The 14,416-nt window shown below is 41.7% G+C and overlaps 1 protein-coding gene across 2 annotated transcripts in view; it reads right to left on the reverse strand.

The window, feature by feature from the left end:
* LOC148535103 (testis-expressed protein 2-like) overlaps positions 1-14,416 on the reverse strand; it is a 245,904-nt gene that overhangs the window by 24,076 nt on the left and 207,412 nt on the right. For both annotated transcript variants that reach the window (XM_088464936.1, XM_088464935.1), the window contains exons 7-8: positions 13,541-13,640; positions 9,602-9,734 (exon numbers count right to left, since the gene is read on the reverse strand). In XM_088464936.1, coding sequence (XP_088321062.1) covers positions 9,602-9,734; positions 13,541-13,640 — 233 coding nt within the window. The remainder of the gene's footprint in view (positions 1-9,601; positions 9,735-13,540; positions 13,641-14,416) is intronic.

The following is a 14,416-nucleotide window of genomic DNA, read 5'->3' on the forward strand; positions in this document are numbered from 1 at the left end:
CCAAGAAGGTACGAATTTGCTGTTGATTCTGCGGCAGTGTCATGGTCTGTATGGCTTGGATTCTGTCATTTGTCAGATGTCGTAACCTCTGGGTTAGGCAATGTCCCAAGTATTTAACCCTGGACTGGCATGGCTGTAGTTTGTCCTTAGCAACCTTGTATCCTGTTTGCGAGAGATGAAGCAATAAAAGTTTAGTATAATTTAAACATGACATAAACGAATCAAACAATAAATCGTCCACGTATTGTATTAGAACAGATCCATTGGCAGGTTGAAAAGATTTTAAACAGTCAAGTAAGGCCTGGGAGAAGATACTGGGGCTGTCTATGAAACCCTGGGGCAATCGTGTCCATGTGTATTGTACACCCCTGTATGTAAAAGCAAATAGGTACTGACAGTCAGGATGAAGAGGTATAGAGAAGAAAGCAGAACAGAGGTCAATGACAGTGAAATGGGTTGCATTTGGTGGGATCTGCATAAGAATGACAGCTGGATTTGGCACTACGGGAAATTGGATCTCTACCACCTTATTAACCCCTCTAAGGTCTTGTACCAGCTTATAACCCCTCCCACCACTTTTCTTCACAGGAAAGATGGGACTATTGGCTACACTTGCTGTACGGATTAAAATTCCCTGCTGTAATAATCGCTCAGTTATGGGATAACCCCTAATTCTACCTCCTGTTTTAATGGGTACTGGGGAATTTTTGGAGCTTGCCTACCGCTTTTTAGATTTACGATTATGGGAGCTATATTTGCCATTAATCCAGTGTCCTGTCCATCCTTGGTCCAAAGTGAATCTGGAATTTGGGATAACATTTGATCTACCTGAGATGGATTTTTACCTGAACCGGTAGAGTGATACATTATCCTTTGGGGAGTGTCCAATATATCCCTCACCTCATGCGCAACTCCCTCTGGGATATCTAGAAATATACCATCAGGGGTACAATATATGACACATCCCATCTTACATAACAAATCCCTTCCCAGTAGGTTAGTAGGAGTCGCTGCTGCCAGGAGGAAAGAATGCCTGGTATTCAATGGCCCGATAGTGACCTCTGTGGATTTGGTTAAAGGATAATGTTGCACTTTACCCGTTACACCCATTGCTGGTACTGTCTCGCTGGTCACCTGTAAATTAGCTGGAGATTTTATCACTGATCTGGTTGCCCCTGTGTCTACAAGAAAAGAATATTTAGTACCAGCTACATCAACCATCATGACCGGTTCTTCCCTAGTACTTCCCGTTAACCTGACTATCTGTAGACTACAGGTATGACCTGACCCCTACCGTTGACTCTCACTCTCCAATACAGCATTTAAGGCCACAATTGGAGCTGGTGGCTGTTGGAAATTTCCTGTACTCTGTGTATATCCCTTATGTGGATATCCAGGTACTCCCTGGTTAGGGGGTCCTACCTTCTTCACCTTACAGTTCCTACTTACATGTCCCACTTGGTTGCAGTTAAAGCACCTTCGTAAGTGGGGTGGGTGAAAGGGTTGCTGTGTGGGTTGAGCGGTAGAGAAAGATTGTGGGTGTGGATAGGGATTTTGAGGGTAATATGGTGGCTGTGGATTGTATGGGTTTTGTGGCTGGGTGTGATAAGTGGGGTAGGGCTGTGTTTGTGGTGGTGCAGGGTTGGTGAGGACTTGTAGCTGTGCAGGTGCATGTGTGTCTGGTGGCTGTGATGTTACAGTCATTCCTTCTAGAGCTTGAATACTGCCATTACAGCCATTAGCTTCTCGCTCTGGGTCTCTCTCTTTTTGAGGATGTTTTTATCATGTTCAATAGCGGATTCCATGAGTGTGTCTACAGTAACTCCTCTCCAGCCAGGTAGTGAGGTCTGAACTCGGGTCTTTAGATTTTCTTTTAGACCATCCATAAGTACCGTGATAATCATTCCCTTGTGATGAGTGCTATCTTTAATATCCTCTATCCCAGTGTACTGGGTGATAGCCTGCAGAGCTCGGTTACAGTAATCCGCTGCAGATTCACTCTCTTTTTATTTTATGGTGAAAATTTTACTCCAGTTAACTACTACTGGAAAATATACACCCAATTGAGTTATTATGCGGGTAATGTTACCTTGGTTACCCTCGTCTGTTAAGGAACCATCTCCATCCAATACGCAATCCGTGATAAACTTTTTCACGTCGGTATTGTGTGGAAGACAAGCCCTTAACACCACTCGCCAATCTTTATTGGTTGGCTCGTGAGCATTACCCAAATTTTTCAAAAATCTTTGGCATTTTGCTAATTCCTTTTTAGGGTCAGGGAAATCATTAATTATGGAATTTAGCTCAGCTCTGGTCCAAGGACAATGCATTGCTACCTCCCTTGTGGGCACTACACCGTTCACATCAGCATTCCCATTTGGAACAGTTATTGTCCGGATGGGATGCAGACCGGCCGCACTGCTACTTTTGACCTTGTTACCTGGCTGGGGATTGAGTTTATTACTGCTACGTATAGGGTTAACAAATTCCTCTACGGGTGCAGTGGATGTTAACACTTCCTGTACTATCACTGATGAAGATGGCGGCACCACTCGTGCTTGTTGTGGTGGAGCATCTAACATGTGTACAGCATGGGAAATGGCAGACATAACAACAGGTTCATCATCCGCATCATAAACATTTTCTTTGTGATTGCTCAAGAGAGGGTACAAGTTACTTGTTACATTTTTATGGGTTTTTACAACGACTGTACCTCCACCCCCATCCGCATAAGGCGGTGGTGGTGCGCGTGAACCACTGGCAATACCTTCCGCACCGCTACTCTGCTGCACGTGCGTGTTATTTCGCGGCGCGCACGCACCGCAGTTTAGCGCTGCGTGTGCACTCTCCTGTAACGTGCTCGTGACGCTAGTTTGCGTCACGTGCACACCTTTAAGCCACGCATCCCCCTCATGCTGCCACAACTTTAAACACTCGTTATATTTTACCTTTTTCATTCGAGAATGCACCCTACAGATGCTATCTCGGACATTGTTCAATACCTCCTTATCAAAGCTGCCAATTATGGGGAAAGGTCTAACACTCTTCATCGTCATTTTAAACCATACATCACAGTACCTAGTTGCATAAGCACCATACCTAGTATGCATAATATGCCGTGCCGACCCAAGCGGCGCTTCCAACAGCAGCACTTCATCTATCATCTCTACTGTTTGCTTGGCTCCCATCTTGGGAGAACCCTAAGATTTTCAATAGAGATTTAGACCAGTGAAAGAAAAGTCAAGATACTTTCACTTACCTGTGGACGATATTAACAGGATGCACCCACACACCTATGGAAGAATAACCAGGCTTCTTCCACGCACCTAATTTTTTTACTACCTTTCAACTGCTATCATGTAGGCATTCCAATAACACCTACCCTTTTCAGTGATTTCGTCCACCCTCTACTCAGTTCACAATTTTCCACAACTGTGCGGTTCAATTACAATGCTCAAATAACCCTAACTGATCACTGAATACTGCAATCACACTGAGAGCTGAAAACTACAACAAAGACAACAACTACACCTGCTTATGTGTATAGACTGCGGTATCTACTAACGAGCCAATAGGGCCGACACCAGGCGCCTAGCACTTAAGGGTCCTACGATACCCTTAACTAGGGAACATGTTACCCCTACCAACAAATATTCACTGTTACACACCCTTTTCCTGCGCAGAAAAATACACGTTTTCCCAGATTATGGCAACACTGATCAAGATATTTTACAACAATGCTATCTATCAATATCACACTGCAATCTCAACGGCTTTGTTTGAAACACGTGGCAGCAATACAGGAAATACGTATACGCTATTGTGCGACTAGTCACATACACAATAATGCGACTACTACACAAAACGTATTATTACCCTTACGCTATTATGCGACTTCCCCTTTTTAACATAAAATTCTATCAACGAAGGAAAACAAACTTTTTCCTCCCTTGTCCCTGGATTCTAATCAGCGCTCCTTGAGCCACATAATAACGGGTAGCGGACTCTCAGCAACAAAGTCGTAGCAGATTTTCGAAGGCACAATGCGTTCTTTCCTCCTATGGCGCCTCCACCCTTTTGCTGAGAGATTGCTGACCGAGTGTTACCGTATGACTGGTATCGTGATTCACACTGCGAGCCCCCAACTATCGATTCCTACCTATCGATTCCTACCTACCTCTACACTCTAAAATAATTGTCGCTGTTTAGCGTTATGAGTCGCACAAGAAATAATTGCTTTCAGACTTTGATTATGGTTCCAAAGCACAAAAAGTTATTATTCGACATAAAAAACAGATAGTTACACGCTGTGATCTAAATACAATTAGCGCAAATAAATTATACAGACCCAAGGTATAGTCGTTACATACGCATGACCTCTGACTCCAGATCCCGGCATCAAAGTAGAAACCTCCGTCAACAGCAAAGCAAGAAGATTAAAAATCCAGTTTCAGAGAGCTCACATATATACCCTTACAGAGATAGGCAATATAATAGAACAGGTTGGCATGATTCCATTGGTTCTTCTTCCTGGTTCTTCTGTTACAGTATAGTTCATAGGTCAGTTCGTATGGACACGATCCAGCCTCCAACAGCTCTTTGTGTCCTGTTTCCTGCTGCATAATAAATCTAAGCTGGCTACATTACAGAGTACATTTTAATGTTTAACTCTCTATGGTCCATAGTTTGCAGACACATGTTGCGATCTTCTCACCGATGATACCGGAAATCTGCAAAAACACAGTGGATCAGAACAACACCAAACACGGTCTGCTTACCATGTACTAAACCTTTAGATATCATAGAACATTTATTTCACAACATTACTAATACTGAATAAACCTTGAATATTACACTTTAATGCTAGGGAACCTTTTTATGTAAGTGTGCAGTTGTAAGTATTGGGGTATTTGGGAAAAGATGCTAGTTAGCGTTGTGCGACTACGTGTTTGTGGAATACACCATGGTACGTGTTTTGCAGGGTTGATCATGTTATATGTTTTAGTGACGATCTGTATTTATTTAATGGAGACTTTTAACATCTTTCTATTTCGTGGGAATCGCACGACGCTAAATAATAGCATCGCCGTATGTACTTATAATGGGCAAGATTCACTAAAATGGCGCTGGGCGGCCAGTCGCAAAATGGAGTCTCATTGCCATTCGCAAAATGGCGCCGTGCAGATTTAATTTTAAACCGATTCTGTCTCAGCCAATTATCCGGCTTCGACAGGAGAGTATAATCAAACCCACAAATGTGATGCTCCAGATACTCAACTAGCTCAAAAGAAGGCCAGTTTTATAGCTTCTCTAGCAAGCAAACCCGTTTCCAGCTGTGCTAACATAATAGCACAAGGGTTTTCTAATCATCCATTAGTCTTCTAAAGAGCTTAGCAAACACAATGTACCATTAGAACACTGGAGTGATGGTTGCTGGAAATGGGCCTCTATACACCTATGTAGATATTCCTTTAAAAACCAGACGTTTGCAGCTAGTATAGTCATTTACCACATTAACAATGTATAGAGTGTATTTCTGATTGATTGAATGTTATCTTCATTGAAAAAAACAGTGCTTTTCTTTCAGAAATAAGGACATTTCTAAGTGACCCCAAACTTTTGAACGGTAGTGTATTTAAAATAATGTTACAAGTAGGAGGCCCTTCACCAAAATCCAGATATATATTAGACAAAATGTTACTCTGCAAGTACTACATACGGTATATACTGTATACCGCACATTATACATACAGTAAGACCTGCTTTGGAAACATCTACTAGCTAAGCTGCCCTGCAGAGAGGAACAGTGAACATATCATATTACTTTATTGGAGCGGTATTTTGACAATAACAATAGTCTGGTCTAGTGGGGCTTTTCAGGTATCCGTAAGCTTCCCGCAAACGCTTACCGATGCGTACTTTTCTGCGCCCCCCCTCTGGGAGATGAGGAGGCACGCTCAGTGAAGTCAGGTGAGATGAGAAATAATGACATGATTTGTGCCATTACAATCTGACCATGCAGAGTGAAGACACGAAACGCGCCAGTGTGACAATGGACTTTCTGAGAGTGTGAGCAGAAGGTTTTTGAAACGCGTGGAAGGTGACTGTTTGAACACTGCATGAAACTCTTTCATTTTACTGCCTGCAATTAATATATTACTACTTTCCTAAAGAATCAATGTTATAAAAGTAGATATTGCACCATTGTTTTATTGTCGCAATCTCACACTATCCACAACTGTTACAATAGTGTATAGTGTAGACCATACTTGCCTATTCTCCCGTAACATTGGGATGACTCCTGAATTTCTGGACATCCGCCAAGGTCTATTCATGAAGCAGTTTTATCTGAAAACAGGGCACTTCTCTGGTTTGTGTGATTCATAGAGCAAGGTAGTGTTGGAGAAGCTTATTACTTCTCCAGCGGGGCAAACGCTCCTGTGTGTATCGCATCACCATACATTTGTATAGCAGCGCTGTTAAGGGAGAAGAGCAGCGGAGACATCTGTCTTCCTGCCTTCTCCTTGTTCTCTCTGCCCCCTTATGTGCCAGCAGCCAATCAGAGGAGCCAAGGGCATAAACATATGCCGTGTCACCTCCTGCTCGCTGCCCCCGCTGATCCTGTGCCCCGCCCCCCCCTTTGCTATCCCTGCCGCCGCTATTGTAAGGTGACCCGGCATAAGCATATCCATTCGGGCTGCCCACTTCCCACACCCCCCATTCCTTCCCCCTGCCACTGCCTTTAAGTAGGTTGACCATCTCCATCCGGACTGCCCCCTCGTCCCCTGTTCCCTCCCTTGCTATGGCTATTGTAGCTGACCCGGCATATACCAGATCACCCGTACAGCTCATGCGCTCTGCCCCTATCACCCTCCTCTCTCTCCCCACCACCGACCAAGATTCAACGCATGCGCAGAAGCACACAGAAGAAAAAAATAATGAAGAGACAGAGAAAAAGAAGAGAAGACCAGACCGCTGAACATGGGTATACCACTTTTCGCAAGACAGGTAAGTGTACATGAATTGCTACTTATCAAAACTATAGATCACATGGAAGTGATGCGATCTACAGTAATTATTTTTGTTCAGTATTCACTACTGAGAGAGAGGGAAAGGGGCCACAGTTAAGTTGCAGATGGAATCAGAAAAATTAGGTAGGAACAAGCACATTTACAGAGGAGAAGATCCTAACAGAACTCTCAAAACTGAAAGTGGATAAATCAATGGGGCCAGATGGGATACATCCAAGGATACTAAAAGAGCTTAAAGGGGTGCTGGTAACACCATTAACAGAATTATTCAACCAATCACTAGTATCAGGAGTGATTCCAGAGGACGGGAGAAGAGCAAATGTTGTCCCACTGCACAAAAGTGGTACAGATTGAGTCTCCCATATCCAAATATTCCGAAATACGGAATATTCCGAATTACGGAATAATTTTAGCATGACTGAGATAATAAAACCTTTGATTTTTGATCGTTCAATGTACACAAACTTTGTCTAAGGCACAAATTATTAAAAATATGGTATAAAATTACCTTCAGACTGTGTGTATAGGGTGTAAATGAAACATAAATTTATTTCATGTATGTACACACACTTTGCTTGAGCCACAAAATTATTGAAAATATTGTATAAAATGAGCTGCAGGCTATGTGTATAAGGTGCATATAACACATATATGCATTCTGTGTGTATATTGGGGTCCCATTCCCAAGATATTTCATTATGATATGCAATTATTCCAAAATACGGAATATTCCGTTATCCAAAATACCCCTGGTCCCAAGCATTTTGGATATGGGAGACTCAACCTGTATCAAGGAAGAGGCAGCAACTACCGACCAGTGAGCCTTACATCAGTAGTTGGGAAATTGATGGAAACACTCTTAAAAGAAAGAGTCGTAGATTATCTCATATCCAACAATTTCCAGGATCCCAAACAGCATGGATTTACTGGGGGGAGATCATGTCAAACGAATCTTATTGACTTTTTTGACTGGGTGACTAAGGAAATAGAGGGGGGGCTATAGATATAGCTTAACTAGACAATAGTAAGGTTTTTGACACTGTTCCACATCGCAGACTGTTAAATAAACTGGAAAGCTTGGGATTGGATACAAAGATAGTTGAATGGATAAGATCATGGCTGCAGGATAGGAAACAGAGAGTTGTAGTAAAAGGAGTGCAGTCCCAGGAGGGAAATGTTACCAGTGGAGTACCTCAGGGATCTGTACTTGGACCAGTACTTTTTAATATCTTTATTTGTGACATTGCAAATGTTATTGAAGGGAAACTATGCCTTTTTGCAGATGACACAAAGGTATGCAACAGGGTAGACACACTAGGAGGGGTAACACAAATGATTGATGATCTAGGTAGACTAGAGGAATGGTCAAGAACGTGGCAACTACAGTTTAATGCCAAAAAATGCAAGATCATGCACTTGGGTCTCAAAAATCCAAAGGCTAAATATAGTATTAATGGCACTATACTGGAAAGTACTGAAGAGGAAAGGGATCTAGGAGTCACTATTTCAGGTGACTTAAAGGCAAGCAAACATTATAACAAAGCAATGAGGAAGGCAAGTCAGATGCTTGGTTGCATAGGGAGAGGAATCAGTAGCAGAAAGAAAGAAGTGATAATACCACTGTATAGGTCATTGGTACGGCCTCATCTCGAATACTGTGTTCAGTTCTGGAGGCCATATCTCCAGAAGGATATTAATACATTAGAGACTGTACAAAGAAGGGCAACTAAAATGGTGCAAGGTCTACACCACAAAACGTACCAGGAAAGACTAAAAGATCTTAATATGTATAGTTTGGAGCAGAGAAGGGAAAGGGGGACATGATAGAAACGTTCAAATATATAAAAGGTTTTAACAAGGTAAAAGAAGGAGACATTCTTCAAAGAAAGAGAAGTATTAGAACAAGAGGACATGTTCTAAAACTGGGGGGTGGTAGGTTCAAGGGAAATTTGAGGAAAAATTACTTCGCAGAAAGGGTAGTGGACAAGTGGAATCGCCTCCCATCAGGGGTGGTAGAGGCTAAGACAGTAGAACAATTTAAACATGCATGGGATGGACATAAGGATATCCTTCAGAAGAAGTAAGGATCTATAAGGGTTGAGGTAATAATATGTTTAAAAATGGGGCAGACTAGATGGGCCAAGTGGTTCTTATCTGCCGTCAAATTCTGTGTTTCTATGTAACAATTCAATATTGTAGATCTTAATGAATAGCCCCGCAGGTCACACACCCACATCCCATGACGTAGGTGAGATGTGGGGGGTGGGTTGATGATGCATTTCTCAATAAGTCACATCATTATTGCCCCACTTTTTCTGCCCGCTACCACAATGGCGCAATTTATTTTCTGGGATCATAAGAGTAAATCGATGTTTGAGTGTCGCATACATATGGTTGTACCTGGTGGATGGCTCGTCCAGCTGACTGGCTAGCACAGAGAACAGCACGGTAATACTTCTGATATTGATATAATTTTTTCAACACATTTGGGATTAGCATATTATACATAATGGCACCATTAATGCAGGACTGTGAGAGTAATGCGCTGCGGTGGGGATGTCAGAACATACCTATGTCTCCTACTTTCATATGGTCCTCGCTCCTCCATGGCGGCCTCCTTCCCTAATCTGGATAAATTCATCTTTGTCTCTAACGTCACTTGTAAGGAACCACTGTAAGTAACGTCCATATCCATCCACAGTCCTGAGGAAGATAAATACGCATGATACCTGCAGATTGTAGCTGTACGGCCATGCAATCTATATCTAGTATCTATCTAATCTCCCTATGGGGAAGATTAATCAAAGCTTGGAGAGAGATCAAGTACCAACCAATCAGCTCATAACTGTGATTTTTTTCAAAAACAGCCTGTAATATTACTGTTATCAGCTTATTGGTTGGTACTTTATCTCTCTCCAAGCTTTGATAAATCTCCCTCTAATTCTTATCTATCTATCAATTTATCTCGTACATCTCTATCTATCTATCTATCTATCTATCTATCTATCTATCTCATATATATATATATCTATCTATCTCATATCTATCTATCTCATATCTATTTATCTATCTCATATCTATCTATCTATCTATCTATCTATCTATCTATCTCATATCTATCTAATCTATCTATCTATCTATCTCATATCTATCTAATATCTATCTATCTCATATCTATCTAATATCTATCTATCTAATATCTATCTAATATCTATCTCATATCTATCTATCTATCCATATATCTAATATCTCTCTATCTAATATCTTTCTATCAATCTAATATCTACCTATCTCATATCTATCTATCTAATATGTATCCAACTATCTATCTATCTCATACCTATCTATCTATCTATCTATCTATCTATCTATCTATCTATCTATCTATCTCATATCTATCTATCTAATATGTATCCAACTATCTATCTATCTCATATCTATCTATCTATCTATCTATCTATCTATCTATCTATCTATCTATCTATCTATCTATCTATCTCATATTTATCTATCTATCTAATATCTATCTATCTATCTATCTCATATCTATCTATTTATCTATCTATCTATCTATCTATCTATCTATCTATCTATCTATCTATCTAATATATTTCTATCTATTTATCACCCCAGTTTCATTACATACCACCCCGTACAATGGCAGCAGTTTGGGCACATTAGGAGTTAATGGTAGGGCACAGTGCTACCATACGTCATGATCCTGAGATTAAGGCTGTGCCTGTAATTTGCCGTTTGGCAGGTGACATGACTTATTTTCTCATAATGATTTGTAATTGCTGCGGTTGGTATCATGCACATGGCAGTGTCCTGTGCCGGAGCCAACAGCTGCTCCTGACTAATCCCATGATGGCACAATGAAAACAGTCCAGAAGGCGGTGTTACTATAGCTCCATTCCGGTGCTCAGTGTGGGCCTGCTTATGTCACTCAGATATACTGCAGCCTTCCCACACTGCAGCACAGACATAGATTTATGTTTTATTCATTTTCTTGATTTTGTTCTTTTTTTTGGTACCTTGTCAGCGCGTGACATAAACAAGCGCACACAGAGGGGGAGATGTGTCAAGTCTTGGAGAGAGATAAATGGAGAGGTTGTGCAAAGCAACCAATCAGCTCCTAACAGTCATTTCACAGACTATGGGCCCTAATTACTACAATATGCATTTAAAATGTGGTTGTAGTGTGATGTTTTCGCCTAAATTTGCATTGCGAATTTAGCAAATATCACAGGGATTTATCAAAAATGTCTTGTAGGGACAGAGCTTACGATAAAGCTCCGTCCCTGCGAATCGCCTCCGCAGTTTTCTCACAGTATTTTTCGAAAAATACAGCGACAAGGTTCCCGCATGCGCCGACCGGCTCACCGGGAGTCAGGGAACCGGGGGAGACCCTGCATAACGCCATCTCCAGGTGGCATTATCATCACAGGGCTTCCCCGGTATTTTTTCAAATTTTATTTTTAGTAAATATGTCCAGATCACATTTCCCACTACAATTATGGAAAATGCGATCTGCTTACTAAAAATAAGTGATACTTAGGGTTTGGAGTAGAATTTTACGAATTCTACTCCAACTGCCCTTTAGTAAATTTATGTGAAAATGCCCTTTTTACCTTTATTTTAGTAAAATAATGTTAATAAATAGAGAAAAAGACAGAAGCTGATTGGCTGTTATGGGCCTCTTCTCCACTGTATCTCACAATCTTCCCCATAGTGTTGATGACACAGGGAATTACCCAATGGCTGGTAAGGTGCCTATCTATAGATTATCTGGGAGCCTGATGAAGGTCTTGATGGATACATGTATTTAGTCAACCTAAGCAACTATGTACTGTAACTAAAAAGTAATATATCAGAACAGCCCTTAAAGTGTTTCTGTAGCGTACATACAGTGCAAGCAGCCATTTTGTGAATTTAGCCTATATTCAGCTGTGCCTCATGCCTCAGTGATGTCACTGGTTCCTAGTGAATGGATAGCCTGCATTTTCATGCAGTATGGGTTCAGCCCACAAAATGGCTGCTCCCATTCTGTGTGGGTCCGCTACAAAGGGCTATATTTACGAAGTAGCGGCTTTTGTAAGCCACCGCTTCTCAGTGTAAAGTGGAGATAAAAATTTAAAGTGTCAATTAAGATTCAGTGTAAAGTCCGGCATGCTTTACACTGGATGTTAGTGCCGCTTTAAATTTTCAGCTCCAGCCCGCAAAGAAGGAGCCGCTTACGAAAGCCGCGCTTCGTTAATATAGCCCAAAGTCTCTGTGTAGTCATGTTATCTTCCATCTCTGCCTTGACCTTCCCAAAGGGATCGTCAAGTATTTTAAAAATACCACTATGTACACTCTGGGGTAAAATGGAAATATAATGAAGAATAACAATGTAGGTAATGCAGAGGTTCCCAAACTCCACCAGTACAGTCCATGTTTTAAGGATATTCATACTTGAGCACAGGTGACTTAATTAGTACCTCAGTCAATTTGATTTAACCATCTGAACTCAAGCATGGATATCCTTAAAACCTGTACTGTCATGGTGGAGTTTGGGATAGTCTAAAATAATGTATATGTTTTTTTCCCACAGCTCTGCATTAGCACTCAGGGCCTGATTCAGAGATAAATATCGGTAACATCGATGCACATCGAGTGGCCATCTTGCCTTTGCAACAGGTCCAGACTCGGCAGCTCTCCTCACACGCACAGAGCTCTCATGCTGCGTAGGAGATCACAAGGTCTAATTTCTGCACGCACATGTAATGGCATTTTAACGGTCAGACACGCCTGTGTTTTGTTGACCACCCCGTGTTACCTCCCCCAAACGCTGACTACCTGTCACTCACTTTGCAAATGGATCCTCTGTGCGTGCGGAATCACAAAACAATCGTAGCGCGTGCGCAGTGCGGTTTATATGTCAAACGATCGCTTGATCTATGTAAAAAAATCGCATTAGCGTCCATCTCTGAAACAGGCCCTCAGTGTATGTGCATGTGATGTGTTGGATCTGTCGCCAAATAGTTTATGCAGAGATGCACTGTGATTTATGATTTGCATGTTTAATGCCTGTTACTGGGCATCTCTATGACTGAGACTGGGCCTATATTTACTAAACACTGTTTTGTGTTGTTAGAATTATTTATCGCTGAAAAAAAGACACTGAAATTATGTCTCAATTTATTAACCTCATACGTCTTGAAATATATATATGCTGTAAAGCTTTAAGCTACGCTATCTTGATGTCAGATTTTGCTTAAAAAATACAGAGAGCCTAGCCGGGAATATCGCCTGATCCTGCACCTTGCAGGCTATTACATAAACCCCTGTACTGTGTGGTAAGGTTGGCCACAGAACTGGCTGCTCGGTGGTTGGTTTCACAGCGCCATTACATTTTGTGTATTCGGCTAAGAGTCGCCATTATACATGCAGTGTGTGTGTGACATCTGGATTAAGGTCTTGCATGGCTTAGTAATAGTGATTTCGAAATGCAAGTGGCAATTACTTACCTCTCTCATTTACACTAGGAGTAGAGATAGAGAGGATCTGGGGCAGAGAGGTCCCCATGTCCAGGTCAGTCAGTGTCAGTTCATTCATAAAGTTTGGCAGCTGTGTGAGGAGAAAATGCAGAGTATATGAGTCCCCCTCTCACATTGCCTTGCCTGACTCACGTTTTCTTCACTATAATGTAAAATAACCTATTTTATATCAGACAACTAAATAAAGTTTATCTGGGTATCAAATACATATGAGCAGTGATGTCAGGTGAGGTCAATGGCTGGGGAGGCACACATGGAGATGGGCCTGAGTGCTGGGAGCCTGTCTCACCCCCTACTTACTGTAACTCTCCTCTCACTACACTAAGCTTCAGTGTCCATTGATTCTCCTACCAGCATCACTGTGTCTTCTCTTGCTGCTGCTGACTGAGCTCCGATCTCTAAACACTGCAGTGCACTTCCTGGTCACATGACACAATCCTACCTGCATCACTGTGTCTTCTCTTGCTCCTGTTGACTGAGTGCTGCTCTCTAAACACTGCAGCACACTTCCTTCCTTGGATGTGTCACATGACCATCAGTGCTCAAGACACGCACCCCCCATACTCAGAGGCATTCCTCTATTAGCTCTCTTTCTGTGCAGCTTACTGCCAGTGGTGTGGCCTGCCCCTTAGCTCTGCAAGCAGTGTCTGACTATACAGAAGCAAGTCTGAGCTGTTGCTGCCTCATCTCTCGTCTCCCTGCAGTCCTAGGGAGCTCCACAAAGCTGGTGAGTGTTAACTATAAAAATGATTACAATAAACAAAAGATGTTTATAAGTTATAAATATCTTCTTTGTATTATTCTAATCATTTTTATATCAAATCTCAGGAGTATGACAGGGGAGGC

This window comes from Taudactylus pleione, unplaced genomic scaffold (genome assembly GCF_031769625.1).
Source record: "Taudactylus pleione unplaced genomic scaffold, aTauple2 ptg000061l, whole genome shotgun sequence".
NCBI classification, from domain to species: Eukaryota; Metazoa; Chordata; class Amphibia; order Anura; family Myobatrachidae; genus Taudactylus; species Taudactylus pleione.